General features: G+C 34.1%; 2 protein-coding genes across 4 annotated transcripts; one reads left to right on the top strand and one right to left on the bottom strand.

Moving 5' to 3' along the window:
- The first annotated feature begins 2,606 nt into the window (after positions 1–2,606).
- LOC130800649 (transcription factor TGA6-like) lies at positions 2,607–10,817 on the top strand. 3 transcript variants are annotated; one of them, XM_057664215.1, is made up of 12 exons: positions 2,607–3,635; positions 4,155–4,246; positions 5,379–5,455; positions 5,656–5,832; positions 6,024–6,098; positions 6,179–6,238; positions 6,618–6,695; positions 6,822–6,873; positions 7,746–8,020; positions 8,185–8,433; positions 9,392–9,449; positions 10,160–10,817. In XM_057664215.1, the coding sequence occupies exons 1-12, from the start codon at positions 3,538–3,540 to the stop codon at positions 10,162–10,164; spliced, it is 1,296 nt and encodes a 431-aa protein (XP_057520198.1). In that variant the 5' UTR covers positions 2,607–3,537; the 3' UTR covers positions 10,165–10,817. The 3 variants fall into 3 exon arrangements, with proteins under 3 accessions (XP_057520198.1, XP_057520196.1, XP_057520197.1); XM_057664213.1 differs by lacking the exon at positions 9,392–9,449 and having other exon boundaries at positions 10,160–10,803; XM_057664214.1 differs by lacking the exon at positions 9,392–9,449 and having other exon boundaries at positions 2,684–3,635; positions 7,749–8,020; positions 10,160–10,812.
- Positions 10,818–13,726: 2,909 nt separating this feature from the next.
- Positions 13,727–21,721, bottom strand: LOC130800648 (NADH dehydrogenase [ubiquinone] 1 alpha subcomplex subunit 6-like). Its single transcript, XM_057664212.1, has 2 exons — positions 21,399–21,721; positions 13,727–14,254 (listed from the first exon to the last, which is right to left on the bottom strand). The coding sequence occupies exons 1-2, from the start codon at positions 21,606–21,608 to the stop codon at positions 14,069–14,071; spliced, it is 396 nt and encodes a 131-aa protein (XP_057520195.1). The 5' UTR covers positions 21,609–21,721; the 3' UTR covers positions 13,727–14,068.
- Between the last annotated feature and the right edge of the window lie 6,173 nt (positions 21,722–27,894).

Genomic DNA, 27,894 nt, shown 5'->3' with positions numbered 1-27,894 from the left:
TGACCTTTCTTCACCCTATCTGCATGCCACCTCAAATTTAACGCATCTTTCTTTATAGAAAACAAGCGCTTGAATCTAGGTATTATTGGAAGATACCACAATACCTTAGCCGGGGGCTCTTTAGCATCCCGAGCCCCTTTACGCTTGTAGCGCGATAACCCACACCTAGGACACTCTTCTAAGTTCTTGTTTTCATTCCGATACAACACACAATCATTCGGACACGCATGAATCTTCTGGTACTCTAAGCCGAAAGGACACATGAGCTTTTTGGCATAATATGTCGACTTTGGAAGTTCATTTCCCTCAGGAAGCAACTCACCTAACGCTTCTAATAACATTGTGAAACTAGCGTCACTCCAATTGAACTTTGACTTAATGTTGAAAATTGTCAACACTGCTGTTAGTTTGGTGAACTTTGTACATCCAGGGTACAAAGGCTTTTGAGAAGCCTCTGTCAACAAGTCAAAAACACGAGGACGTTTTCCTAACTCATCCTCGACTCCCTCCATCATCTCATCAACACGATCCACATCCTCATCGACATTCTCTTCATCTGTCTCATACCCATCAACATGATCTACTACATCCTCATTGACATCGGCCACATTATTGACGTCCTCAACAACACTTTTCTCTTTGTAAACTCCCTCCTCACCATACCAAACCCAAACATGATATTGAGGCCTAAACCCACGTCGAAGTATGTGCTCCCTAAGGATATCAACACTATCTACCTTTGATACATTGCCACAACTGACACATGGGCAATAAAAACCAACTCCCCCCGTCCTAACTTGATGTTCAACCGCAATACTACAAAATTCTAATACGCCATCAATAAATTCCGACGATTCAATGCTTCCATACATCCAAGAACGATCGTTTGTCATCCTAATTAGTGTGATTAATTGATTCAAAACAAAATTAATACACAACTTTTAAACATATATACTTAACGAACTCTAAATAACCACAAAATTAAGTAATAATCATTCATTTAACACTAATTAATCCAAATAATAACACAATGTTCATTTAACACTATCCAAATGATGTTTATTATAGTAACTATAATTAATAATATTCATATAAAAAAAATAAAAATAAAATCACATTCATAAACTTGGACAACTAATTAACATTCATATCAACAACTCATTCATTCATTTAACCATAAACAACGTTAATTAAACCTAATTTACAAACTAGAAATAAATTATGATAAATTTAAAACATAAAAAACACACACATTGATAAATAAAATGAAGAAACTACTTAAAAATATAACAAACCATGATATATATGATAAATTTAAAACTTAAAAACAACAACAACATATACATTCATAAAGTATGACAAATTTAAACCTAACTTACAAAATCAAAATGAAAATGATACCTTGAATTTCGTGGGTTATGGTGGGTTAGTATAACCTATACAATGAAAAAAAATTAGTATAAAAAAACTAAATCACTAAAACATAATGAAGTTGAAGAATTTAAATTAAGCTTGAAAAAATAATACCTTGAAGAACAATATAAGAATGTTCGATAATGAAGTTTGAAGTTTGAAGAATGTTTTGAAGAATGTTCGATGTTTGAAGTTTGATAATGAACAAGAGAAGTTTGAGAGAATTCTGGAATGGAACGGTTGTTTGAAGAAGATGATGATGTTCGATGTTTGAAGAAGATTAAGGGTTTGAAGAATTCTGGAAAGTTTGATAATGTTCGATGATGTTTGAAGAAGATGAAGTTTGAAGAATTATAGTTTATGAATGAAACAGAAGAACTGCTGTGCGTATGTTTGAAGAACTGCTGTGCGTGGGTTTGTTTTGAGCGTTTGTTTTGAAGAATGAAACAGAAGCTTAAGGGTTATATTATGAAAATATAAACGTTAGAGAAAATGCAAGGCGCCATTTTGAAACCCTATTTGCTGCGGTCAATAAGATAAACCGCAACAATTAATGCTGATGAATTTTAAAGGTTATTGAATAAGGGTTATTTGCTGCGGGTAATTAAGAACCGGAGCAATTAAATGTGATTTTTTGCTGCGGGCATATATCTAACCGCAGCAATTGAAGCTGCTCATACGTATTTGCTGCGGTTAAGTCTCAAAACCGCAGCAATTAATGTTTTCTTTTTTTTTTTCTAATTCTTTTTCCTACTTATTGCTGCGTATGTACATAAACCGCAGCAAATGATTAGCAGCAAATACGTTTTTTTCCACTAGTGAACTTTGTATAGAGATAATGTAAGAAATTTTGTTTTGGTAAGAATTATGTTATTCTATAAAAAAAGCTATAGACAACTAAATAGATCAAATAGATAAATTATACTTCCTCTGTTTTTATTTGATACTCGCATAAAAATATTAAATTAAGTTGATTAAAGCTAATTATGTTCAAAAACTATAATATAAATAAAATGATTTTTCAAGTAAAACAACTAATAAAACTGACAGGAAGTGCTCTATAAATTAGTTGGGCACGCAGTTTAAAGAATATTTATCATGAATAATGATATATAGTGGTAAGTTTTCAGATACTATTTTAAAGTTAAAAGAAAATTTAATAGAATAGGAATAGTAGATTACTGGATTAAAAAAAAAAAAAAACAAATTTACTCAAGAGCATGAGCCCTTGAAATATGGATGTTGGGCAGTAAAAAGACGTCTAGAGATTGGAAGGATCCAAACGTCTCCCTTTTCCCCCTCTTCTACCCTTTCTCTCTCTTATTTCTACTTAATCCAACGAATATAGTAAACTATCAGAATCCCAGGTGTGGATTGCGTCAAGCTTAGCTGTAATGACACAACTTGCTTTCAGTTAACTTTTTTAATCTTTTTTTTTAGAAAAATTTGCTAAATTTCCTTTTGGGTTTTATTTTTTTTTTACAATTCACATAAAAGTCAAAGCAAAAGACTGAAAATTTCTAGCCTTTTTGTCACTTGGGTAGCTCGATGTTTTTAATCTTTCCCCCTTTTTTTATCTGGATTTTTTTGTTGTATTAGTGCTCAGCTTTCTGAGTTTTGCTTATTTGCTGCCCAATTTTCTGTTTTACTGGGTAAATCTTTGTTTCTCTTCAATCCAATTCAAATTTGAGATTCTGGGTTTTCTTTGGTGAAAAGATTGAAGTTGTATTTTATTAGATAATTGTTAGTAATTCCTGTCAATCTTATGTTTCCTCAATTGGGTCCCAAGTTTTATATTAAATTACTTAATTGGAAGTTGTTTCAAGCCTTTTGATCTGGTAGTATTGTTGTATTAGGGCATTTTAAGGTGGTCTTTTGTTGACTTCAACTATAAACTATTGTGGGTTTGGTAATTGGGGTTTGTCAGTTTTCTTTGGGGTTTTGACTGTCTACTTTGTTTTATTGGGTGATCACATCAGCTTCTTCATTTGGGTGGTTATAAATTTATATTAGTTTTGTTCGGGAAGCTTAAGATTGTAACTTTTTAAGGAGTTGTTTTTGTTGAGGGGTATTGTTCTTGAATTTGTGGATACATAGCTGTGGAGGTGGTGATGATGATGGTTCATGGGGAGCCAAAGCTTGAGGGTTGGAGTGGAAGCTGAAAACGAAGCTGCCAACGGGATGCCGAGTTTTGATCCTTCAATACCAATCTCTACTGCACTGTAAATTCATCTTCTTTATCTCCTTGCTTACTATAATTATATGCTTAACTTTCTCTGCCTGTGTGTGTGTGACTATGAATTACAGCTAGTTCTATTGATTTGTTTATGTGCTCTTCTTTAATTGGAATTTCTGTGAGAGAAATTTATTTTGATGTTATTCTTCTAAGGTTAAAAAGATATCTCAATTCTAAATGGGTAGCTTCAGATTAATGCTGTATTTACATTGCTGGCACATGATTTCTGTTTCATTGGAATTTCAAGTTTTGATCCTTTCTGAGTTGCTCATAGTAGTGCCGAGAGGTGCCCTAATGGACGGCATAAGAACCATTAAATATGATACCTCTTCACCCAGTAATGAGTAGTTGAGGATGATGGCTTCTTGTCTGTAGTATTTCATTAATTGAAATCTCTCATAAAGGACATTAATAACTCTAATGTGCACCCCTGTTTGATCAAATAGGTAATATGTAGCTTTACTTCTATTTCTATAAGGTACTAATATGTTTGTTGTGGTTACAGTGAATCAAGCTCCATTTCCTTCCGAGTTTCTGGTTTTGGGGTTCTGGCTCAAACAAATGGCTTCCTAGTCGAGAATCTTATAGATCTTAGAAGTAAGCTATTAACTTCCTTAACCTGTTGATTAGCTGATTGAAATGCTTGTTTAAGTTTGTATGGAGTTGTGCTCATTTATGTTTGAATCAAGGAGCTGATCTCGTCTCCATTTTCTATCAAATCTAATCTAGAAAAGGGTCAAGTATTCATTATTGCCGCATTATTGGCATGCTTAGTTGCAACTAAAAACTTTCTGGGTCTTAACTTATAAGCTACTTAGCTTCCCGGCAGTATGCAGTTTTTGAGTTTGCAACTTTGCATTATCCTTGTAGAAATTTCTGTACTCGAGAAAGATACATACAATGTTTGTATGTAATTTTTGAAGTTGATGGTTGTATTTTCATTGATGAGAATGAAAGTAGAAGTGGTATATTTGAATTCTGATAATTTTAGTGCAGTACTAAAAGTTGTTGAGTTGATGGAAAGGGGAACAATATCACATGATTTGTTAATCTTCTCACAAATTGCGAATCAAAGAAAGTGAAATATGGTCGGTTTTGGGCCATTTTTGGCTAATTGCAAATAATAAAGGCGAACTAGTTGATGAATTATGTTACATTGGAGGGGAAACTCTATTAGAGTAGTTGATAATGTAGCTAGGTGAAGTTTATGACTTATATTTTTGTTGATATTGTCGAATCTCGCTGTTTACTGGATATGTCTAATCATTTCGTCATGTCAGTGATAATCTTGAAATTATCAGTAGTGTTCTTTTCTTATATTCTTTGCTAGGCTTGTTTGCTAATTTGTAAATCATAAGAGAATGTAAATAAAGTACTCTAAAAATTGAAGATTTATTTCGGTAGTTGGAATGTTGTCTTTAGTTCTCACAATGCTATGTTTGTATCATGACGATCTTGTAAATAACCTTAATTTGACTATTGACATTGCTGTTTGTTTATCATTGGCTGATTTCAACTCTATCTTTAGTGTTATTTACCTTTTTCTGAATTACGAGTTGATGTTATCCATTTTATCACTAATAATTGCATTATGTTTATTTGAATTAAGATCTTATATATACATAATTTAGATGTTGGTTTCAACTTCAAGGATCGGTTTCTTCAAGTATAACATCGTAGTTGCTTGAGATTTCTCTATTGTTTCATCAGTGATTTTGTTATTTTGCAGATCCTGGGATAAATTTAACAAAATCAAGTGACCGTCTTGTTCCTACTGATCCCCTTCTCAACATCTCTAATAATAAGGTGAAATTTCTACTCCCACTAATTGTCATGTTTCAATTTCATCAAGATTCTTTTTTTTTTTTTTGTGGTGTTCATGTATTTACTGTTGTACACTGGGAGGAACTTTGGTGAGTTGTTTTAGTGGGTATGCATTTGTGTGCTTGGATTGCTAATTTTGTCGCTTTAGCTTTTGTTTGATCGTAATTTTCTTGCTGGATCAGGCTTCAGGTTTACTAAATATAAATCCATCTGCAACGCCATCACAAAACAGTGTACAAAATAATCTGGTTTCTGTTTCTAGCGGTAGTTTGGAAAATTGGGGAGAGTCTAATATGGCAGATGCTAGTCCAAGGACTGATATTTCAACAGATGCAGACACAGATGAAAGAAACAAGAGGGTAACCTTTCTTCTTTCTTTTTGACAAAGACACTACTCATAGCAAGCATTGGTCCTTTTCTACATATTAACTTTCTTCTATGTTATAAAGATGCATTTATTTTTCGGTTGAATATGTTCAAATCTTGTTTATGTAAATGTAGCTTATGTAGTTATGTCATGTGACTGGCATTGTATATGGCACTTGTGCAGTTTGATAGACTTCAGATGACTACTCATGCAGCTTCTGATTCGAGTGATAGATCAAAGGAGCCTAAAGATCAGAAGGTTAGAATTTTCTTGTTTAACTCTTTATTTGACTTTATATTGCTTTATTTTTGTGACATCGTTTTAGATGTATCTTATAGACTCTTCGAAGGCTTGCTCAGAACCGTGAGGCAGCACGGAAAAGCCGATTGAGGAAGAAAGTAAGATATCCATTAATTGTTGATTGCATATGCTTTGACTTTTTGTTAATTTTTTGGTTTTTTTTTTTTTTTTTTTTTTTTTTTTTTTTTTTTTTTTCTGTTTGAAAACAGTAGTCATATACTTCCTCTGTTCCTAATTGATGTTTGCTCTTTACGTTTTTTGCTTCGTTTAATATTAAGTACCCCCTTTTAAGATTTTGGTAACTTTGTATCTCTTTCTCTCGCATTGTTCTCACTACCCCCTGGCTAAGTAACCAGTCTGATCATTTTAGTAATGCCGTATCGAATGTAATAATCAGCTCACTTTCTGTTTTGTTTTGAGTTTGCCTCATCATTCTCATGCTTTTATTCTCTAATTTCTCATATTTGTTGGATCTAGGCATATGTTCAACAGCTGGAAAGCAGCAGACTGAAGCTGACTCAGCTCGAGCAGGAGCTCCAACGAGCACGACAACAGGTTAGATCTTGTTGCCTATCTTATTTTTTCTCAAGATCTGTGTTCTTTGCATCAGTTGGTATCTTTCCCTGATAGACACTGAAGAACTTTCTCTTCTTTCATGTGCTTACCTTTTGGCACTTTTAGGGAATTTTCATTTCAAGCTCAGGGGATCAAGCCCATTCAACTGGTGGAAATGGTAAGTTCAGTTCCTGCGATTTATTATATTTTCCTGAAACCATTAAAAATAAATTTATTGTAGAAACCAGTTAAATTTAGCTTAGGCAGTAAATATAGTTTCAGTGTGGTAGAGAACGGATATCATATTAGTGATTTTCTGGGTGGTGGTCGTACCATGACATATCACGTAATGCTCAGTGTCATTTTAAGCATGCATAATGAGGTTCCATTGTGGGCAGACATGCATAGTTGCATTTGGGGTAATGCAATAAGGGGTAATAGATGTCAAACTAACAAAAATGGATGTGTGTTGAGCATTGTCACATGATTTACAAATCTCCTTGGCCCTCACAAATCGTAAAAAGTGAATTTTTGTTGGTTTTTAGCTATTTTTCAGCAATTTTGAGTGGATCGCGAATTCAAAAGGTGAATTAGCTAGCGAGTTATGTTACAATGATCCTGAGCTAAGAATAGGTGTGAATTGGTTTTAGAGAGAGGACAGGTAGTAATAGTATGAAGAGACGTTATGACTCATAGTGGGGTAATAGACTATCCACAAGGCCCTAGGGTGATGTAATTTCCCTTCACTCTATTTCATCACATATCCACCATCATGTTTCTCTCTTTACAATAACCTTAATACGTTTAGTTTATGTGCAACCATCTTTACTTCCCTTTTTGTAGTTGGTTTGACTTGTATTACCCCTGTGCGTTACCATCAAATATAAGCATGCCTTATTTGTGGGCCTTTTTCATTGTGCATGCAATGCTCTGAAAATATGATTTTCTCTCATGCATACTGACTTTGGAATGGGAAATAGAAAAGGCATAATGGATTTTTATCTCAATTAACTGTTAAAGTCTGACGGACCCTGTAAAATCTGTCATCAGCAGGGGCAATGGCTTTTGATGTGGAATATGCACGCTGGCTGGAAGAGCAAAACCGTCAAGTCAACGAGTTAAGAGCAGCAGTAAATGCTCACGCTGGTGATGCTGAACTTCGTGTCATTGTTGATAGTGTCGTCGCACATTATGATGATATTTTCCGGCTCAAATCCAATGCAGCCAAGAATGACGTTTTCCATCTTTTGTCGGGTATGTGGAAAACACCTGCTGAAAGGTGCTTTCTGTGGTTAGGTGGCTTTCGTTCATCTGAGCTTCTTAAGGTGAGCCATTGTTGGGAATAGTCTCTATTTCTCACAGCTAAGAGGGACTTCAATATTAGAGTTCATTTATTTTGTAGATAGTGTGGACTATTTTGCATTACTTTCGAAGAAACTGTTTCGATAGTTTAAAATAATGCATCCTGAATTGGAGCTCTATTCTGCAGCTGCTTGTGAACCAGTTAGAGCCTCTGACTGAACAACAAGTGAATGCGATTCAGAACTTGCAACAATCTTCACAGCAGGCTGAAGATGCATTGTCTCAGGGAATGGAGGCACTACAGCAGTCACTGGCAGAGACCTTGTCCAGTGGCTCTCTTGGCTCGTCTGGTTCATCGGGAAATGTTGCAAATTATATGGGCCAAATGGCCATGGCTATGGGGAAACTTGGTACTCTTGAAGGCTTTATTCGCCAGGTATCTTCCTTTTCATGTTCAAATTAAGTAAATCCAATCAGTTCAATCACTTTAAGCCTTTACTAGTATGTGAACAATGCGCTTTCCCTTGATTTTTTTTTTTCTTTTTTTTTTCTCATGTTTCCTTGGTTCCCCTCACATGAGTTTTCTGCTAGAGTTGTGGCTGTGTTTGGCATGTAACTACAGCTTTCCTAAATGTTCTGTGCTGATATCTTAGCCATATTAGTTTTCTAGAGGTGCTTCAGTTAAAGTAAACATATCTTAAATTGTAGTTCAACATTGTCATGTACCCTCCCCCTTCCTTCCCCTGTTTTGATATGTGGGTGTATAACAAGTCTCATTAACCACCATTTCTTATAATATTATTAGCCTTTTGGTTTTCACCCGCCATTTCGGTTTTGAGCTTACTTCTCATCTAACTATGCCAAATAGAGTGCATGCTACTTGCACAGGGTTCTTGCATGGAGAATTTCTCGAACTCCAATTGTATTGATGATTTAGTTGAGTGCACATCTAATATGCGGTGTTTCAAAAGAATTAATGTCACCCCAACTTTCTTTGTCTGTTTAGTAGTATGACACAATGTTTAAAAGTATGCGTAGTTGCTAAGGCTTTAGGTGCATCATCCTCTTCACTTTACATGCCTGGGTGAGTTGATATCTAGGAAACCCACCTAAGGTTCACCTTGGAGCAAAAAAAGCGAAACCAAAGTTTTTTCACATTTTTCAATCTATATTTCTCTCAAACGCCTCGTCACAATGAGGCGTGCCTTACGGCCTTGCACATTGTGCCTGGTCCTTAGAACCCTGATTGCTTTACTACATCTTTTATACCTCGGTAGGACTGTCATCCCTCTCAGTTTAGGGTCTGTCAGAAGCAGCCGTCTTTCGCCATTGACATAGTAGTGTAGTTGATTATCTTTTGGATTGAGGCTCAATCGTAAACAACCTTATTGCAGCTACAGAGGTTAAGGCAAAGGCAGTTGATTTGCTACGGTGTGGCCGAGGCTTGTACATGTGAACCTTCTGACTCTTTCTCCTTATTAATCTCTATGAGCAAGCTTTAGCATTGTTATGGGAGCATGATTATGGTCTGGTATGATGTATAGATAAATTAGTAGCACTATTTTGTGACAATTAAAAAAAAAACAACGATCTAAGCCCATTTCTAGCTGCTTTTTCTAGATGAGCTTCCCGTGGACATTATTACTTGGTAGCTAAGGGAAGCTAATGGTGGACGGTCACTACTAGGATCTCTTACATCTGATCATGTTGCTAATTCATTCTCATCACAAGAGTACGGGTTTGGTTTTTCCTGAAAGATTTCATCTACATGCCTGCTCACCCGTTTGGCCGTGGCTGTTGAGACTCGGATGCTTTCTGGTTGTCATCACTTGTCTCTCGATTGCTCTAGGATTTATAAACTTTTACGAATACATGTTTCCTGAAAGAAAACAGGAATGGAATACTTCTTCAATATAATAAAATACATAATTTATGGATCTTCTGTTTCACTTCCAGTTCCATTAGTACTCGGTTGTTTTTCTTATAGACATTTAACTAATTTGATTGAAACTGCATTGCGTTTGTCGATTTTAGATTTTTAAGTTTTGTTCTTGTTCTGTTCTGTTCTGTTCTTATGTATTATCTTAACAGCTCTTTAGTTTTGTTCTTGTTATTACAAATTAACCCTGAACAATGGATTGGTTTTGTTGGTTATCTGGCAGGCTGATAACCTACGCCAACAAACGCTACAACAAATGCATCGGATATTGACAACACGGCAATCAGCTCGTGCGCTTTTAGCTATTCATGATTATTTCTCGAGGTTGCGTGCTTTAAGTTCGCTTTGGCTTGCCCGCCCAAGAGAATGACGGCATTTTAACTTATTAACCAGGAGAACAGGAGTAGCTTTTGTAAAATGGCCAGGTGCCAAGTTATGGAGAGAACAGCAACAGCGCCAATCCCATTCGTTCATAGATGTGCAAACTCATATTGTCTTGAGTACTTGTATTAATGTATTATCAATACAATCTTGTACAATATTTACTTACTAGAGATTTCCTATCATTTTTTTCCTCTTTTGGGTAGATCAATGTTGGAATAATTTTATTGGCTTGTAGTTGTGTTGAGTATTTTTAAGAGGAATTTTTTGTTTTTCATATTGTGTACATTTTATTATATGATGCATTCGTAGTCGATCAAGAATAGCCCGTAAGGGAAGACCTTAATTAGTATCCTTTGTTTCATTCATTTTGCTCCATTACGGTTTTTAATTAGTATTTATTTTACATACAACCAATTAATTTAATAACTTTGTATTTGTGAACTCACCACTTTGCTTCTATATTACTCGTTTATTTAATTAATACTCTCTCCGTTCTTTTTTGATCTTCCACATTACTATAACGGGTAGTTTCAAAAGTTCTTTCACTTTAGAATGCTTTTTATTTTTAGAATGTTTTTATCCCACTTTTACCCATTAAAACCCCCCATTTTCTTTTAATGTACCTCTTTTCTTTTATTTATAATTATTTTCTTTCTCATACTTTCAATACAATCATTACTTCACACTACTATTTGATTAAAATAATACCCACTACAACCTCATACTTCCAATACAATCATTACTTCACATTATTATTTAATTAAAATAATACCCACTACAACCCAAAGATTTTATCTTCTTTAATATGTGTGAAAAACCCAAAACGGAAGATCAAAAAAGAACGGAGAGAGTATAAATAAAATAGTATCACATTACTCCCCATAGCAATAATGCATTCACACATCATCAAATACCACTAATAAAGATAAAGCAAAAAGTACAAATATTAAACTCTCATGTGTTGCTTATACGTATCAAGTTTTAGTGGAAATCAAACAATCTACGTTCGCAATTAATTACTCTCTTTATTTCTTTTTATTTATTTACTTTTAATTTTTTAGACAAAATATATTCGTGTGAGATCTTATAAATTTATTTTAATGCAAAGAATTTAAATATATAATTTTTATAATTTTTTTATGATACGTACTTAAAGATATTAAGGAGACAATAAAAAAAAGAGAGCATAATACTTTTTATTTATACAACTTTTGAAAGAAAAAAATAATTTCCTTATTAATAATTGACACAAAAATGAATGCAATCAATTTAAATGTTAGATTGATACAAATTTGCCACGATGCATATTTCTATATTGACGATTGACACGAAAAAAAAATTCAATTCAATAGCACACAATATTACATATGATATTTTTAATAATATGCATTAAATTTAAATCCTCCATTTCTCATTTTCTACTCATTTGATACAAACTCTTGACTTCATCTTTATTACCATTTTAAAAAAATTTCCGAACTTACATTTTACATCAAGGCCATAAAATTGTGTCCAACATGGCTCACCAAGAAGATATTATTCATAGATAAAATTGGAAGAGAAAATATATATGCATGTTCATTAATAAAAATATAACATAACTAATAAAATAATTAAAAATAAAAATAGCATGATTTAATCTCTCTAATTTCATAATTTTATTTTTGGGTATTACTAAACGTTTAGTGTAGTAGCTTTTTTTTTTTTTTTATTACTAAACGTTACCATCTTTTTAATTGCGTCGCCACCCTTTATATATTGAATTCCAATATTACCTTTAATGAAATTTCATAATTTTATCTCTCTAATTTCTATTTTAAAACTCTTTGCACTAAAACTCTATTGAAACTCTATGGTAAATGATAATAATCATCAAAATGAATTCGGTAAGGATTCAATAAGATTAAAAAAAAATGCTTGTGTTGAAATTTGATACATGTTCACTCTTTTGACCATAACTTTTGATAGCAAAATCACATAATTGCAATGTTTAAGGCATTAGAACCTAGACTTCAAGAACTTTCCAAAGATATATTATATGCCCAATTTCGATAACCGAACGAGATATGACGATCATTTAAAATTTGCTTGTGCTGAAATTTGATATGTGTTCAATCTTTTGGGTTTAACTTTTAATACAAAAATCAAATTAATTCAAGGTTTGCGACATAGAAACTAGAATTCAAGAGCTTTCCAATGACATATTATATGCCCAATTTTCATAACCGAGCAAAAAATGACGAACGTTTAAAGTTTGCAGTGATTTTTAGTGCATCCAGTCATGTAAAACATGCGACTAGACCGGGGTATGGTCGTGTAAAACACGCGACCGGACCGCGGTACGGTCGCGTAAAAGTGACTCCACCGCGGTCCGATCGTGTGTGTTTAAGTGACTGGATGTACTAAAAATCACGACAAATTTTAAACGGTCGTCATTTCTCGCTCGATAATTGAAATTGGGCATATAATATATTGTTAAAAAGCTCTTGAAGTCTAGTTTCTAATGCCATTAATCTTGCAGTAATACGATTTTTTTACAAAACGTTGGAAAAGAACATGTATCGAATTTCAACCTAACACGTGCGAATAGGTTTATTTTTCGATTTTTTTTAAAAAAATTTCTTCTTTGAAATTGATATTTTATATTTTAATTTAATTATTTTTAATAATTTTAGTTTACTAATAATAATAATATTAATTTTATAGTTGAAAATAAATTTAAGAGTATTTTAGTAATTATTAAAAATGAATGATGAAACGAAAAGCACGACGACTTTTTAAGATACATATATTTTTTCAACCTTGATGGTCTTTGCTTTTTTATGTACTCATTCTATTGGTTTGATGCGTGTAATTAAACCCTAATTTGATGTAGGGCGGCTCTGCTCTGCACCTAAATGATTTTTAACCGGTGCTTGTGGAAATATGGTATACTCATTTCTTTTCACGAAATATTCAACTAATCTCTTTTTCATAAACATTAAAAAATGAATCCACAAGGAAAAGCCATATATAACTTGGGTAGTTCTTATAAATATTATTTTTTGATCAACTTCAAATTAACTTACAAATCGACAAGAAATTAAAGTGTTATATAATTTTAAAAATTTGACTGTTGAAACATAATTAGACTCTTAAAGTACACAAAGATCAATCCGAACCGTAACTTGAACTTGGTGACTGATTTTTCAATTCAATATTATCAATTTTAGTTGAAACCTATTTATAACCTAATTTTTGTATTGGAGTCAATGTGTTTGTTGAAATCTTAAAAGCATCCTATTTCATAAGATTTTTTTATTAAAAAATATTATATTTAATTTGTTGGAAAAATAAATATTAATAAAATCTAAAAAATTATACTCTAACCGCAATACGCCTCATAAATCGTCTAGACAAGTTAGTAGTGTGCCTATCACAATGTTATGATAATCACGTAAATAATTATTTCCATCATCAAATCGATTAAACACAATGATTCTGAATCACTCAAAACTTGTTGCCCCACGCACTAATTACTGTCCCACTCCAGAATCCAAGAAAGAACAGAAAACTGGGGAAACAATGAATTTCTAGCTGGTGATAATGATGCCATGCTTATACAAGGAAAGTAAGATCAGGCAGGCATCATGTTCATTATATAAATCCAAAAACTGAAAATTGATTTCCCAGCAGTAAAACATTGTAGTTAGATACTGATTTTATTTGAATGTCTACAAACTGGAAAGGATTTACCATGCAAGATGATTTAGAAGTAGTTACTTCCGTAGAAGTTTTTAAGGAATGGAGAGATACCCTGATCTTTGGTACCCAAATCCTGAACAAGCCCTTGTTGTCCCACAACATACTGGCCAACGATGTGGTGACGCTGCTTTGAATGTTCCACAATGTTTTCGAGTTCCTCCATTCCTTTGAAGAGTAGCATGTCGATTACCTGCAGATATTTGGACAAGTATCACTTCCATATCATGCAAGCTACACTATTATAAATTTATACAATTCAATAAACAAGGTAAGGAAATTTCTGAAAATTGGGTTTTAGACAGCACTTTGGTTGGTCTTTTGGCTTTTAGATTGTTAACCTCGTCAAGCAGCCAAGAAAAGAAAATTCCTAAGTTGCTTTATCAGCTAGAATTTGGAAAAAAAAAGCTCGGAGTGGTTTCTTTCAGCTTCTTAAATTCAGAAATAACTTAATATTTAAAAAGTGTTATGACGGTTGATCCAAAAGATAGTGATTTTTACATGTGAATTGCCAACTGCAAGCGAAAGGGGTGTTCTAATCGAACACTAGTAGCGACTGATCACTGGTCATAGAAAAGTCAGAATTTCCAACTGTACCACAGGCCTCCAATCCATAAACATACTGAATTCCCAAAAAGTTGATTTCGTCAGATTACCTTTACAAATAGTTAATCAAATTACCTTTACAAAGAAATAATGCTACTTATTGTACGCATTAAAAGTTAAACAAACCAAATGAACAGCTAGCAACAAATTGGTTCACAACATTATATTTGATCTGGACTAATAAATGGTTTTCTTCAATGACACAACTGCTTAATTTTCTTCTTTCCAGTTTTCAGGAAATGAGTTTTAATCGGGGGAGGTGTGGTTGACTATGAAATACGAATCTATTGCAAACAATTACTCTCACTATTCATTTGGCAAATACAATATCAAACTTAACAGCCAGATATGCCATAACTCACATCAAATATCCCCTCTGCCACATCCAAAAAAAACAAAACAATTACTCTCATCTCTCCCTATCAGAAAAAATTAAACTAGCATAACTACATCCACAGGGTAAAGTTTCACCAGACCTGTGCTCTGATACTCACTTCATTCTTTAAAGCATGGCCAAGATAATGAAAAAAATATGAGGTTCAAAAGGCCACGGTGAAGATCATATGATAGATGCTTTAGGACAATGTGACCCGGAAAAGCACAGTTGAACATGTCATTAAAACACCTGAAAGCTGCAAGTGACTAGAAATCTATTGGATATTAATGTCATGGGTGTGACAAAATCTTGAAGAATATGTAAAAGTCGGCAGTGGAAAGTTATACTACACACATGTTTGCCCTCCCATCCAAAATCAATTTGACAATAGTATTATGTTACTAATCTAACAAAAAATCATCCATCCCTTAAGTTACAAGGGTTTTTAATTTTCACTGTAAATACTTCTGCTCTAATCCTTCTAGCTTCTACGGTAAACAAGATGATCAAATCCTCAATAGAGCTCTCTTTCACGTGCCTAAAACATGGGCCTTCTTCCAATGACCAAGTATGATGAATTCATAATTTGTATAAAAGGAGAAGAGTTGCGACCTTTCGCAAGCCCAAGTAGGATCCCAGTTTGCAAATTAATTAGAGGTAGCTTAGTAGACATATAATGCAGTCATCGTCCTTTCTCGTTTTCCATGTTTAATCACTTTTCAATAGGTTGCTAAGTTGTTCCTTAACTTTCAGCCATTTTGAAATGAACCCCAAATGGCTACACTCACCTATAAAAGCATTGTAGGTTTAATTTGCAGTTGAGAGGGTGTGGTTACCTAAGAGAATTTGATTGAAGCAAGAACTTTCTTTAAAAAAAGTAAAACACATAACAAAATCACAAAAATACAAATTATTTATTTTGATAAGGAAATTTTTTGATTAATGAAGAAATATTTCATACATCAACGGGAAGAGGAATCCCAAAAAGCACATAAAGATAGCTACAATATCAATGCACTTAAACTGCAAACGAGTACATACAAAAGGCAGTTCTTTTAGAAAACGCTCTGGTGTTGTTTCTTGTATGCATTGAATTCAATTGACAAGTAAATGCACTCACAAAAATGCAAGTTATTAGTCATTCAGGTCAAGTTCAAGAATACCAAGCTCCAAGTGTCCAAGCCTCCAAATATTGGCATTGCATATTTCACTAGAATTAAATTTAGATCAAGGGTCATCATTCATCAATTCTTTTTTCTTGGTACAGACTACAAACTGAAAGGAAATGTCCAAAACATTGGTTACCAACTTGCACATGGGGCAAAGAGAAGTTGATTATCATCCTTCTATATAAGGAAGAGTCCTCTGTGATGTCCTCTTTATATAAAAGTCATAATGATCAAGTACCAACAACAAACAACCCACCAAAGGCAAAGGCAAAGCAAAATTAAATTTTCTTGGATGGGGGGGGGGGGTTGGTTGTGTGTGTCCATTTTGGTGACTTAAAAAGAAACATCTTTTAAACTAATAGATTGGGGGAAAATTGAGAGCAATGATGAATAATCATAGTAGAAATGTTAATATATAACGAAGAGATGAACAGCTAATGATTTTCCTCTTAAGGCAACGATGTCACTCATTTTCCTCTTTATGCATGGCTTTTAGGGGTAAAATTATCTGCACTCCTCTGACCCTCTCTTTGAAGGGGTACATGTATGGATTGTCTGTCACCTTTCCACACCCAAACCCTGTTTTTGAGTGAGATAGTGGATGATAACAATGATTTGTTGGTTTTAACATAATTGTAAATCCATTTTTGAAGTAAAATACGTGAAATCGAAATCGGTTATAAGTTGTTGGGTCGTCAAATATCTTTTGAACACCTCTACTTCCCATAAGAAGTGAAAATCAAACCTTGACTCAAATATATGAAAAGCTTCTTAAGTCATATGATGCAAACTTAAAAAGACAAAAGTCTTAAAGAAGTATATTTTAATTAGCTTCTCAACAATAAACACAATTATGCAACTTTTTTCCCTTAATAGAGGTTGATAGGGAGTTGGTATTAATTATGAATCCAAGAGTTGGACATGCAAATTTCTATCAAGAGTACCTTTGTTTTATTAAGAAAATATATTAATAAAAATAGAAAGTATAGTTAAGGGACCTTCCATGAAACTACTTACAAAATGACCCTAAGTTCACTTCGATAAAGAATTCCCTGAGAAACACAATTTAAAATCCTAAAAGTTTTCATCTATAGAGATTTTTTTAAAAAATAACTTTCGCCCACATAATTTCTACATGCAAAAATTGATCTCTAAAAATACGACTATTTCGTTCTAACCAAATAGACCAAATGGTAGCCAAGAAACATGCATTTCAAAGCTTATGTAGGATATTATTAGGCCCGAAGCCATAATATTTCATCCCTAAGAAATCAAAAACATGTTGTGGAGCAATCCAAGATTCCTCTTCGATGAGAAAGAGTCTATCCTATAATCCTCTTGCATAATTAAAGTGAAGAAATAAACTATTATTGAACTCCTAGCTTTTATGGCACATGATACACTGATTAGGGTTGAGATCGGAATTGGGACGACGAGTCTAAAGATTTTTCATTGTGTTTAGTTTGCCCAGAGCCACCAAGCAAGCCTACGTCCTAACATTAAAAGGCAATTAAGCCTTCCAAACAAAATTGTGTGATTTTTTTTTTTTTTAAAAAATGGGAAATTTCATTAATAGGATTCTCAAAAAGAGACAAAAAAGCAACAAAGGGACATCTACAGCGCCTCTCTGACATAAAAAAACCCCATAGGGAAAAGTCATTGAGGAAGCAAAAGATGTCGGGCACCCTTTAAAGGTGGGCAAACCACTACTCACACCAAGCCCATACCCAAAAGGTATAAAATGCAACACCAAGACAAGAGGTGATACACCTGAAGGTAAGTCACATCCCCACTCACCTAACATCTAAAAACCCTAAAATAAAACATACACCCATGGAATAAAAACTCCCCCGTTACATTACATAACGCCCGTTATATAACATGTTTGAAAGTTATCGTGGCGTTAAATCCCGTTATATAACGCTGCATGAAATTTCACAGTCAAAATGTCGCGTTGACCATTATATAACGTGTAAACCCCGTTATTTTACCGTTATAACGATATATCACCGTTACAACGTTATTTGTCTTCCCGTAAAAATTTTATTAGTACCCACTAAATTTAATTATTACGATTACTTAAATTATAGTTACTCATAATTTTAGTTGATAAACAAAATAATTAACTAATAACTAAAGTTAATTAATTATACACAAAAAGAATCTTAAATATTGCAATTATAATAGCTAGTTGCATATTATTGCATAATAATATTAGTTCAACAACAAAAATGCAATTATAAGTTCAAAACCCCTTATATTTTTTTTAAAAATCACATCGCATCGGCCGCGATTCGCATTATTTCTCCGTTATAGCCTTTTTTCGCGACACTGTGACCGTTTCCGCATACGCATCCGCGACCGCAATTTTTGTCCATGCATACACCATGAGAGAGCCACAAGCCGGTCCACCAATCGCACCAAACAAATAAGCCCAAGCTAGATGGGCTTACCAACCATCTAAAGCCTAACCCTGGGGAGCCCTAAGCCTAGAACTAGTGCAAAACAGGGTCGTCGATCAACCGAAACCAACTGCTTGCTCACCAACCACCCCGCCCATCAAAAAACCGTGAGTAGATAAAAACCCTCCACCTCACTTAACCCTGACAGCAAAACGAGGGGAGGCCAACATCTTTAGACCCTCAACCCGTAGGGTGGCCAACACCACTGGACCCACACAACGAGGAAGAAGCCAACACACCAGGACCCTAAGGACCCCAAAACACCAGGCGTCAAAAGGAACGGAAGATGGAACCACCATTACAACCAATGGCAACATGGAGGCAAAGCTCAACATCAGAAGCCAAAGGAGAAACAGTAAAGGGAATATCTACACATTAGATTTTAGTAGAGAAGAGGCAGTCGGTACAAACAACCCATCATCAACACCACGAGAAAGACACCAAAATCATCAAATAATCGCCCACACTACTCAAGACCACATGGAGGGCAAAGCTCAACCCAGAAGTCGAGAGGGGTTCGAAAGTCACACGTGATTCACAATTAACTGTCACTTCCACAACCGAAACCTAAAAACCGGACCAAAAACAACCCAAACCACAATGAACCTTTCAACTGCACTTAGACCACGACAACTGTCACCACCACCACCTACAACTATTACCTCCAAATTCCCACAACAATAAAAACACTATCAAAACAGTACCCTCATTTCAGCAGGATCCAAGGCATCATACTTGAAATTAAGCAACTAATTATCAGAATTCGACCGACCACAGTTTCCAACTCACAACCCACCAATAATTGATCCCATGAAAAGCACCAAAACCATCGAAGCCCACACGAACCACCACAACAACACTAAGGAACGCCCAGAACCAGCTTCCAAATCACAAAACACCAACACCCATTCCTAACCAACACCCGACCCTTCAAAACATCACCATCATACGGAAATTGCCCACCCCCCTCAAAACAGCAACCAAACCACAACAACCCAGTACAAAAACCCAAAAAACAACCCACAAAACCACTAGCCTCCATCAAACACATCAGCAGCTGATTGCCACCAACAACCTCCATCAAACATACCAGCAATGACCCAGCTAAACCCAGAAAGCCATCCCCAAAAACGAAACCAAAGAGCCTCCAAAAACAATCACTCCAGAAAAATTCAAAACCAGATTTGCAAAACCCAAAAAATCTACTAATCTCACAAGATTGGTTTAGCAGCAACCACTTCATCGAAAAGAAAAAAACATGAAAAACCCACGAACAACACCAAAGAAGCTTCGCAAAAACCAGAAAAATTCAAGAAAAGCCGCACCAGACACCACCCAAACCAAAAAAAATAAAAAAAAAAAAAAGAAACAGCAGGATGCTGCCACAAACACCAATATGAGAAAAGCACCATCGAGCAAACACCATATAATGAAACAACAAGAAACAAGAGAAGAGCAGCCGCCCAAACAAACAGCACCCAAAAACCAAAAGCCTACCGTGCAAAACAAACAAAAACATCTACACCAAAGGGAGAGAAAAAAACGAACACCAAATTCTGGCCAAAACCCTAGCCCCCGACGGCCAAGAGCCCACTAAGGGGAGGAAAACCTAAAACCCTAGGGGAACGTCTCACTCTAGACACTCTCGCTACATATTTATATACAAACTTTTGTAATTTAAAACAACAAAAAGGCAACAAAGTTAAAAGAACTACTAAATTCTATCATTAAATAATGGTATGCTCCTCTAAATGCCACCTTAGTCCTTAAGAAAGAGTTTGTACTACATACAACATAATGGGACCGGCATAGTGCCTGGTTTTCAAATTTGCAGTGCAAGAAATTTTCAATCTCAAGTTTCAATGCCTAGGAAGTGCTATAGTAGAGCAAAATGATATATGGTGAATCCGAAACCCCAACTCACCAACAAACTAACTTCGTTACAAGAAATCATGTTTCACCAGATAGTAGAATAGAATATCAGCATAACCAAATAAGTTATTTTAAAGAAAGCCAATCCTATAAAATGCTTAATCAAAAGATGACCAAACAAAGCTCCTTCACCCAAATTAGAACAAACTAGACAGTTCCTGCATCAAATCCAAGACTCAAATCTTTATCAAAGACGTTTCCTTACAGCCTTTACTAAAGCAAATTTCGGCATCCAACAACAATGAAATACACATATTTTTTTATCACATGAGATTATAATGAATCCCTAAATTAATTTCATATGCATTGCACCTGATAGGTGAAAATCCATCCATTTCTTTACTATACAGTTTAAGCACATTCTAAATTTACTTTCTCTCCATCCAAAACCACATCACAACTACCAATCCAAAACAATACCAAGTTACAAAAAGTTTCATCACATAACAATCCTTGCTCTAATTAACCAAAATAGAAAGAAAATTTTCAAATACCACAACACATTCTACTCCTTAAAGATATCTTCCTTGAAATTGCACCTGTAATTACATCACACCTCACTATATTCAATCTATCCATTTACTATTTAGTTAAAGCACATTCTATTTTTTTTTTTCTCAATCGAAAACCGAAGCACAAGTCAACATTCAAAAACCAACCAAAACCTTACCAAATTACAACAAGTAACAACGCGAAAAAATCGAGATTGTTAGCCCTAATTTAACAAAATAGAAAAAACAAACAGATACTATAAATATCCAAACTCAAAATTAGAAATGAAAATTAACGAACCTTAGGATCTTTGATGTGAGAGTTCTTGCGGATCTGAGAAGAGATGGAGGAGCGAAGTTGAGATACATTGGTGACATCCTCGAGATTGTAGATATCCATAACTTTAGGAAGTGATCTAGAGGCTAACTTAAAGAATTCAAACACTCTTTTGCGAGCTTCTTCAACGGTTGCTGAATTCGGGGGTACCTTCGATCTCCAAACAGCGGCCATTTTTGCTTTCGTCGAGCTTACAGAACCAGCAACGAGGAAGGGAAGAATGTAACTCGGAATTCCTCGAGGTCCTCTCTTGGAAAGGGCCCACTGGTGCGAAAAATATTGAACCAGTTTTGGAAAAAATTAAAAAAAAAATTAGCAAGAATAATAGAAGTTTTTATTTATTTCCTTACAATAATATCAACTTTTAATTAATTATTAATTTAGATGGGTGTTTTCCTAAAAAATCCATATTAAAAGTCAAACTACAAGAGATTATATGACAAAAAAATTGGTAAAATAGATAATAAACTAAGTTGGTATTATTATAGAAAAATACCCCTTTAAATTGGTATTATTCATGATTATCAACAGTTGGTATTATTGCAGGAAAATAAGCAAAAGATTGTATTATTCATGGTAACTTTTCCAAAATTAAAAATCTAAACTCGATAAAAACTTAATTTAAAAAAAAAAATTACTCATAATAATCTAATATGTTATTAAGTTCTCTATAATAATTCTAAGTTGTTTTAAATTACAATAATTTTAATTTTTGATTAAACACGAATAATCCCAACTATAATGGGTGATTGCTAAAATTGCACCAAAGTAAGCTCTTACCTACTTCCTCCGTTCTGAAATACTCCCTATATAACGATTATTGACATTATTCACCATTCAAGATTATTTTATATATTGCGGCTAATGTGTAAGAAAAGTATAGTCAAGTGCGATCTTGTTTGAATCGTCTAATTGCATACTTTCTTAATATTAAATTTTTATAATTTTAGATGTATATAATTCAATGTATAAATAATCAAAATAACACATTGAATTGTGTAAAAAGTCAAATTTAGCAAGTATAGTATAACAAAGGAAGTATAAGACAAATCATTTTGCATAAAAAACAAAAAAGCAAATACAAAATTAAATTATAAAAACATTAAAAATTTAAAAATTAGAAATCAAGTAAGTTTATTTTTTGATTTTAACTTTTAAATTTTAATATTTTTGATTTTGTAGCCAATTAATTAACCTCAAAAACCGACAACATTTGGGCAACAATGTTCTTGGATAAGTAATCCTAAAATCGGAGTTATTCATGATTAATCAAAAGTTGAGATAATTGTAAGAAAATCAATAAAAGGTTGGATTATTTTAGATAATTTTTCCATTTTAAAAATAAACATTTTTAGCCAGAACCTGAGGTAATGCATTTATCCACCGTTAGTAAATGCAAGCAAAAGAAGAAATGTCAAAAGGCGAAATATCTTTGTTCGCCTATTAGTAACAACAAACAAAAAGGGTTTGATTTTTTTTACCAACTCCTTTATTCGCCGTTATTAATAGTAACACGGGCTTCTAAATCAACTGTTATTGTTCCTCTAATTTTCTCTCAAATAAGTAATCCCTAACACTCAAAATTTCGACTCTTTCCTCTTAAAAATCTCCATTAAAACTATTTCAATCTCTTAAATCACTCTTCCTTTCAATTTAGCACTATTAAAGTGTTATGGGATATATTTGGTTGCTCTAAGTTAAAAACTTAGAAATTTTATGCATTTTTAAGTTTTTATTTTTTTACCCAACCTACAATTTTCAAAGCACGGCAGCCTTAGCAGACTCACCTTATTTGTCGCTACTTACCCTTTCTCTCAGCGGGCGAGACTGGGGGGCAAACAAGATTTTTTATATTTTCTCTGGATTTTAAAAATTGTTACAATTCCGTAGCAACTATTGTTCATCAACTGATCTTATTTGATATATATTTCTCCATGTATAAAGTAAAATATAGTCAAGTGAGATCTTGTTTGATTCGTCTTATGCATATTTTCATAATATTAACTTTTTAATATTTGTTATCATATGAAATTAATTATATTAAAGATTAAAATCGTGCATTGGATAGCATGAAAAACAAAAATGTAGCAACTTTTAAAACTAGAGGAAATAATTTTTTATATTCATAATATTTTTAGGTTTTTATTTTTGGTTACAACTTACGATAAAAACAATGTTGACTTAAAAAGGTAATTATGTCACGTTTTTTCAATAATTTATTATAGTACGATAAAAATAAACGACTTTGCATGACATTCGTACAATAATATAAACTTCTATGACTAAAACAAAAACGAATATTTTATGATATACCACTGAGTTTCTTCAAAATTCACCATATACCACACAAAATGTTTTAATTCACCATATACCATTAAGTTTTCGTCCGTTAGCACAGAATACCATTAATGATAACTGTGTACAAGATACCACTTTCTACAATCAAATTGCTCTATTTACCTTTGATAATACAAGCATGAACTTGCTTGCCTAACTCATAATTCAGCCTCTTTCCACACAAAATCAACACAAACACACATACATCGTCCCATTTGCTTCAATACCCGACTTCATAAACTCTTAAAAAACCAAATTTCAAATACCCATTTTGCATTGCAGTCCAAAAAGCAACACTTCGTTCAAAGATTTCATCGAACACCTTACGGGCTTCCTCTAACTTCCTAAATCTCAAATACCCATTTATCAAATTATTATCTACAAACACATATACTTTCATTTCACTCTTCAAAATGAAATCATGTACCACCTTAACTTCTTTCAATTTAGAACGTGATTGAAGGTAAGAAATCAACCAAAATGTATCACATTCAACCCCATCACAGACTCGTGTTCCGAAAATTCAGCAACTGGGTTTTCAGCTATCGTCAGATTTGACGCAAAAGATGGTATTTGACGCAAAAAAAAAATGGTATATGGTGAATTAATAATTTACAACAAACGACACACTATCGGCAGTTGTCATTAATGGTATTCTGTGCTAACGGACGAAAACTCAATGGTTTATGGTGAATTAAAACATTTTGTGTGGTATATGGTGAATTTCGAAGAAACTCAGTGGCATATATCATGACATATCGGAAACAAAAATATACTAATGTGGCAGATATGTTTGAGAGTGAACATAAAAGTGATTGTTAATTTATCCTAACCCTAATGCCTAATTGTACAAAAAATGACCAGAGACCTGGCGGTGTGGTTTTTTTTTTTTTTTAATTACTCCTAAAATATAAAAATTAAATATAAAATACGAATAAATTAAAAATAAGCAAGCTGGCGGGCTTACCCGCGGGTAATTTTTTTGCTTTAACCTGCTTGCTTATCTTAAACGAATGAGGTCGGCTAGTCACTTCATACATTTTTTAAATTTGTTGTCCATGCCTGTTCATTTTCCGAGCCAAGAGGGCCGGTCTCAACGGGCAACTTGCTACTGATTAGCTCCGGTGTGAACCTAGATAGATTTTGTAAATGAAGTAGGACCTAATAATAAAACTAACTAAAACATGGAAATGGAAAATTTTTTGCTAAAAACAAACGACATAGAAGTAGACCTATAACACAATGCTAGCGAGAGAAAAATTTATTGGGCTCAACCACGGTATGTTTCGAAAAACAGGAGGAAATTGAAGGGTCATGGGAATGAACACAGCTATGTCTCACAAAAGACTTTCAATAGTCCTGTGCAAATACACATGCATAGGCAGCGCTTTGGTTCATGATGGAGTCAAAGAATGAAAACTCTCCATTATGGGATATAATTTCGGGTTAGCTTGAATGGTCTTATGGTGAATGTTTAGATGAAAGAATTGTATGGCTTGAATGCCATGGTTTCCCACGCGAGTGCTGGAGTAAAGACAACATAAGGAAAATTGGTAAGGTTTGAGGGCAAGTGGTGTGTTTTGATTACGCCACAGAAAAAATGATTAATATATATAATGCCACCATGAGCACAATTCACAGTAAAATACTGATCCAAACAGAATCTAGTGGTGTGACGACATTTGGGTTAAGGAATGCCCTGGACCCAACTTGAGCCTAGGTCCTGGTTTTAAGACCTCCAATGTTTATGGGAAAAATGACAATCAGATTGCAAGTAAAAAAAACGTCTAAGGAAGATTCTGGAAGTAGGGTAAGCAACTCTTCAGCAAATGATGGGACGGACATGGCAGTTAAAGGATTCTTGCAATGGTCACCTACTGATGAGAATCCAGAAAGGTTAGTCGATAATGAAATAAATACAAGTACATAGAATAACAACACAGACAAATCTGCAGAAACCTTTAATGGGTGAAAGCTATTAGAAAACATTTAATGGGTGAAGGCTTAAGAAGAGCAGAATGGAGACCTCTTGTCCCAAGAAATTGCACTTTCACAACAAGCTCACAAATCTGTACAGCAAGTGGTGGAATTTGTAAGTAATGACAACAGTGAGGTGGATATAGATGCAACAACAAAAACAAAAAGAAAAGGCAGAAAAAAGAAATGCAATAATATGATAGCAGATGACTTATTACCCCTTATGAACAATGACTAAGAAGCCGTTGAAACTTGGAACTTAGCAAAGAGATTAGGTACATCATGTAAATCATTTAGATGAACTTTAATGATCGAAGAGACAATAAATCATGGATGAACTTAATCAAAACTCAATAAAAGAGGTATGCGGTGGGTCTTTTGTTATTCATGAACTTCATGTGCTCGAAAATAACGGGTTTTGGGAAGAGGGAAAAACTTATAACAATATTCATGGTGTCTAAGAGAAACAAAGTAGACTTGTTACGTCGTCTAGTGGAATCAAAACATAGAGCGTCCTTCAAAAGAAGAATTTGCTGATTACGGAAAAATGATGAGTATGATTGGTGTGAATCCCTTGCTAATGTTAACAATAGTAGGGGGATATTGGTAATATGGGATTGCAATTAAATCTACACCCAAAAGAGATACATAAGTGATAGATGGATCATCATAGAAGCTAAACTGAATGATGATTATGATTGTCTCATAGGCGCAGTCTATGCTGATTGCTCTAGAGATAGGAGACTGATATTGTATGAGGAAATTGAGAAGCAAAGGAGTAATTTAATGAAATCATGCACATCTCTGAAAGAATTGGTCAAAAACAATATACACTGGGAATAAATGATCTTATTGAATGGTGTGATCCAAATTGTCGTGTTGATATCCTATTAAATGGTATGAAAATGCACCTTGGAGAAGAAATTATTCAAGAAGCAGAATTGATAGAGCTCTATGTAAAAGTGATTAGCTCAATAGGTTCCAACTTCCAAGATATGAAGCTTTGGGGACTTAATAGGTGCTTATCTGATCATAATCCCTTATAATTGAGATTAAAGAAACAACTGGCTTGGGGTCCCAAACCATTTAGATGATTTGATACTTGTTCTCTCACCTTAAGTTTAAGGAGTTGGTGTGTAAAGAACGGAATGAACTATCTGACATACCCATACATAACAAACTGAAGGCACTGAAAAAGCTTATATCACAGTGGGAAAGCTACATTTTGGTGACGTTAATAAGAAATCCAGAGACTTGTAAACATTAGGGGAACTCAGAGATCTCATTTGGAGCCTCTGGTTTGAAGGTGTAAATCCTAACTAGAGTATTCATATGTATCTTATACAAGTAAGGCTGTGCATGCCGGCAAAGGAACTCCTCAAGGATTACTACTTTAGTACCCATGATATGGTGCACAACATGGAAGCAATCCAAACTTAATGCACTCCGAACACGACTCTTGTGTAATCAGATTGTTGAATTACCGACCTTGTTGATTTCAGGCTGATAGGTTTAGTTTTAGTGTTGTGTTTGTAATTTGACTTTTATTTTCCACAAGGTGCAGGTACAACTTCACATAACTGAATAATGGGGCTGGTGGAATGTATGACAACAGTCTATTCCCATCAAAAGCATATCCATAGTGGCTGTCAGAGGTTGTTTGTGTACATAAATAGTGCACATCATAACGCTACTGACTTGGGCCATAATTTTGTATAGATCATGCCATTGAGACGCGTGCCTTGTAAAATTACTAGACAACATGGTTTAGATAATTTTATGGTTGAAACTGAGCACTCATCCAACTCTCAGGATATTTTAACTTCCGTACAACCGTTTCCATAAGAAAACACAATGCATATCCCTACCATTGCTTCATTACAACATGCAGCTCCGTTTGAAGACCAGTGGTTAACCATCATTTCCTTACTACTAATTAACAACAACTTAACCAACTTCAATAGTAGTTTCAAAAGAATGATGAAACTCTCATATCTATTCCTATAACTACTCTGGCATTCGTTGTCCTTTGGATTGCCCTTTCTAGTCTTGATCTGGTAATACTGTAGACTCAGGGTATTCATAGACTAGCTCAAAAAAGATATGATGGGAAAGGGCAACCTTTCAAAATTTATGATTGGATGCC

The sequence above is a fragment of the Amaranthus tricolor genome, chromosome 15, assembly GCF_026212465.1.
Source record: "Amaranthus tricolor cultivar Red isolate AtriRed21 chromosome 15, ASM2621246v1, whole genome shotgun sequence".
Lineage (NCBI taxonomy): Eukaryota > Viridiplantae > Streptophyta > Magnoliopsida > Caryophyllales > Amaranthaceae > Amaranthus > Amaranthus tricolor.
Note: the sequence above shows the minus strand (reverse complement) of the source record. Positions and strands in the feature narration are given on the sequence as shown.

Bases quoted from the DNA above. Each gene is read 5' to 3' on its own strand.
- LOC130800648 (XM_057664212.1), bottom strand. From the start codon at position 21,608: ATGGCCGCTGTTTGGAGATCGAAGGTACCCCCGAATTCAGCAACCGTT. The intron at 14,255-21,398 runs GTTCGTTAATTT...AAATATCTGCAG, and splicing joins CTCACATCAAAGATCCTAAG to GTAATCGACATGCTACTCTT.
- LOC130800649 (XM_057664213.1), top strand. From the start codon at position 3,538: ATGGGGAGCCAAAGCTTGAGGGTTGGAGTGGAAGCTGAAAACGAAGCT. The intron at 6,696-6,821 runs GTTAGATCTTGT...TGGCACTTTTAG, and splicing joins TCCAACGAGCACGACAACAG to GGAATTTTCATTTCAAGCTC. The intron at 8,021-8,184 runs GTGAGCCATTGT...TCTATTCTGCAG, and splicing joins GTTCATCTGAGCTTCTTAAG to CTGCTTGTGAACCAGTTAGA.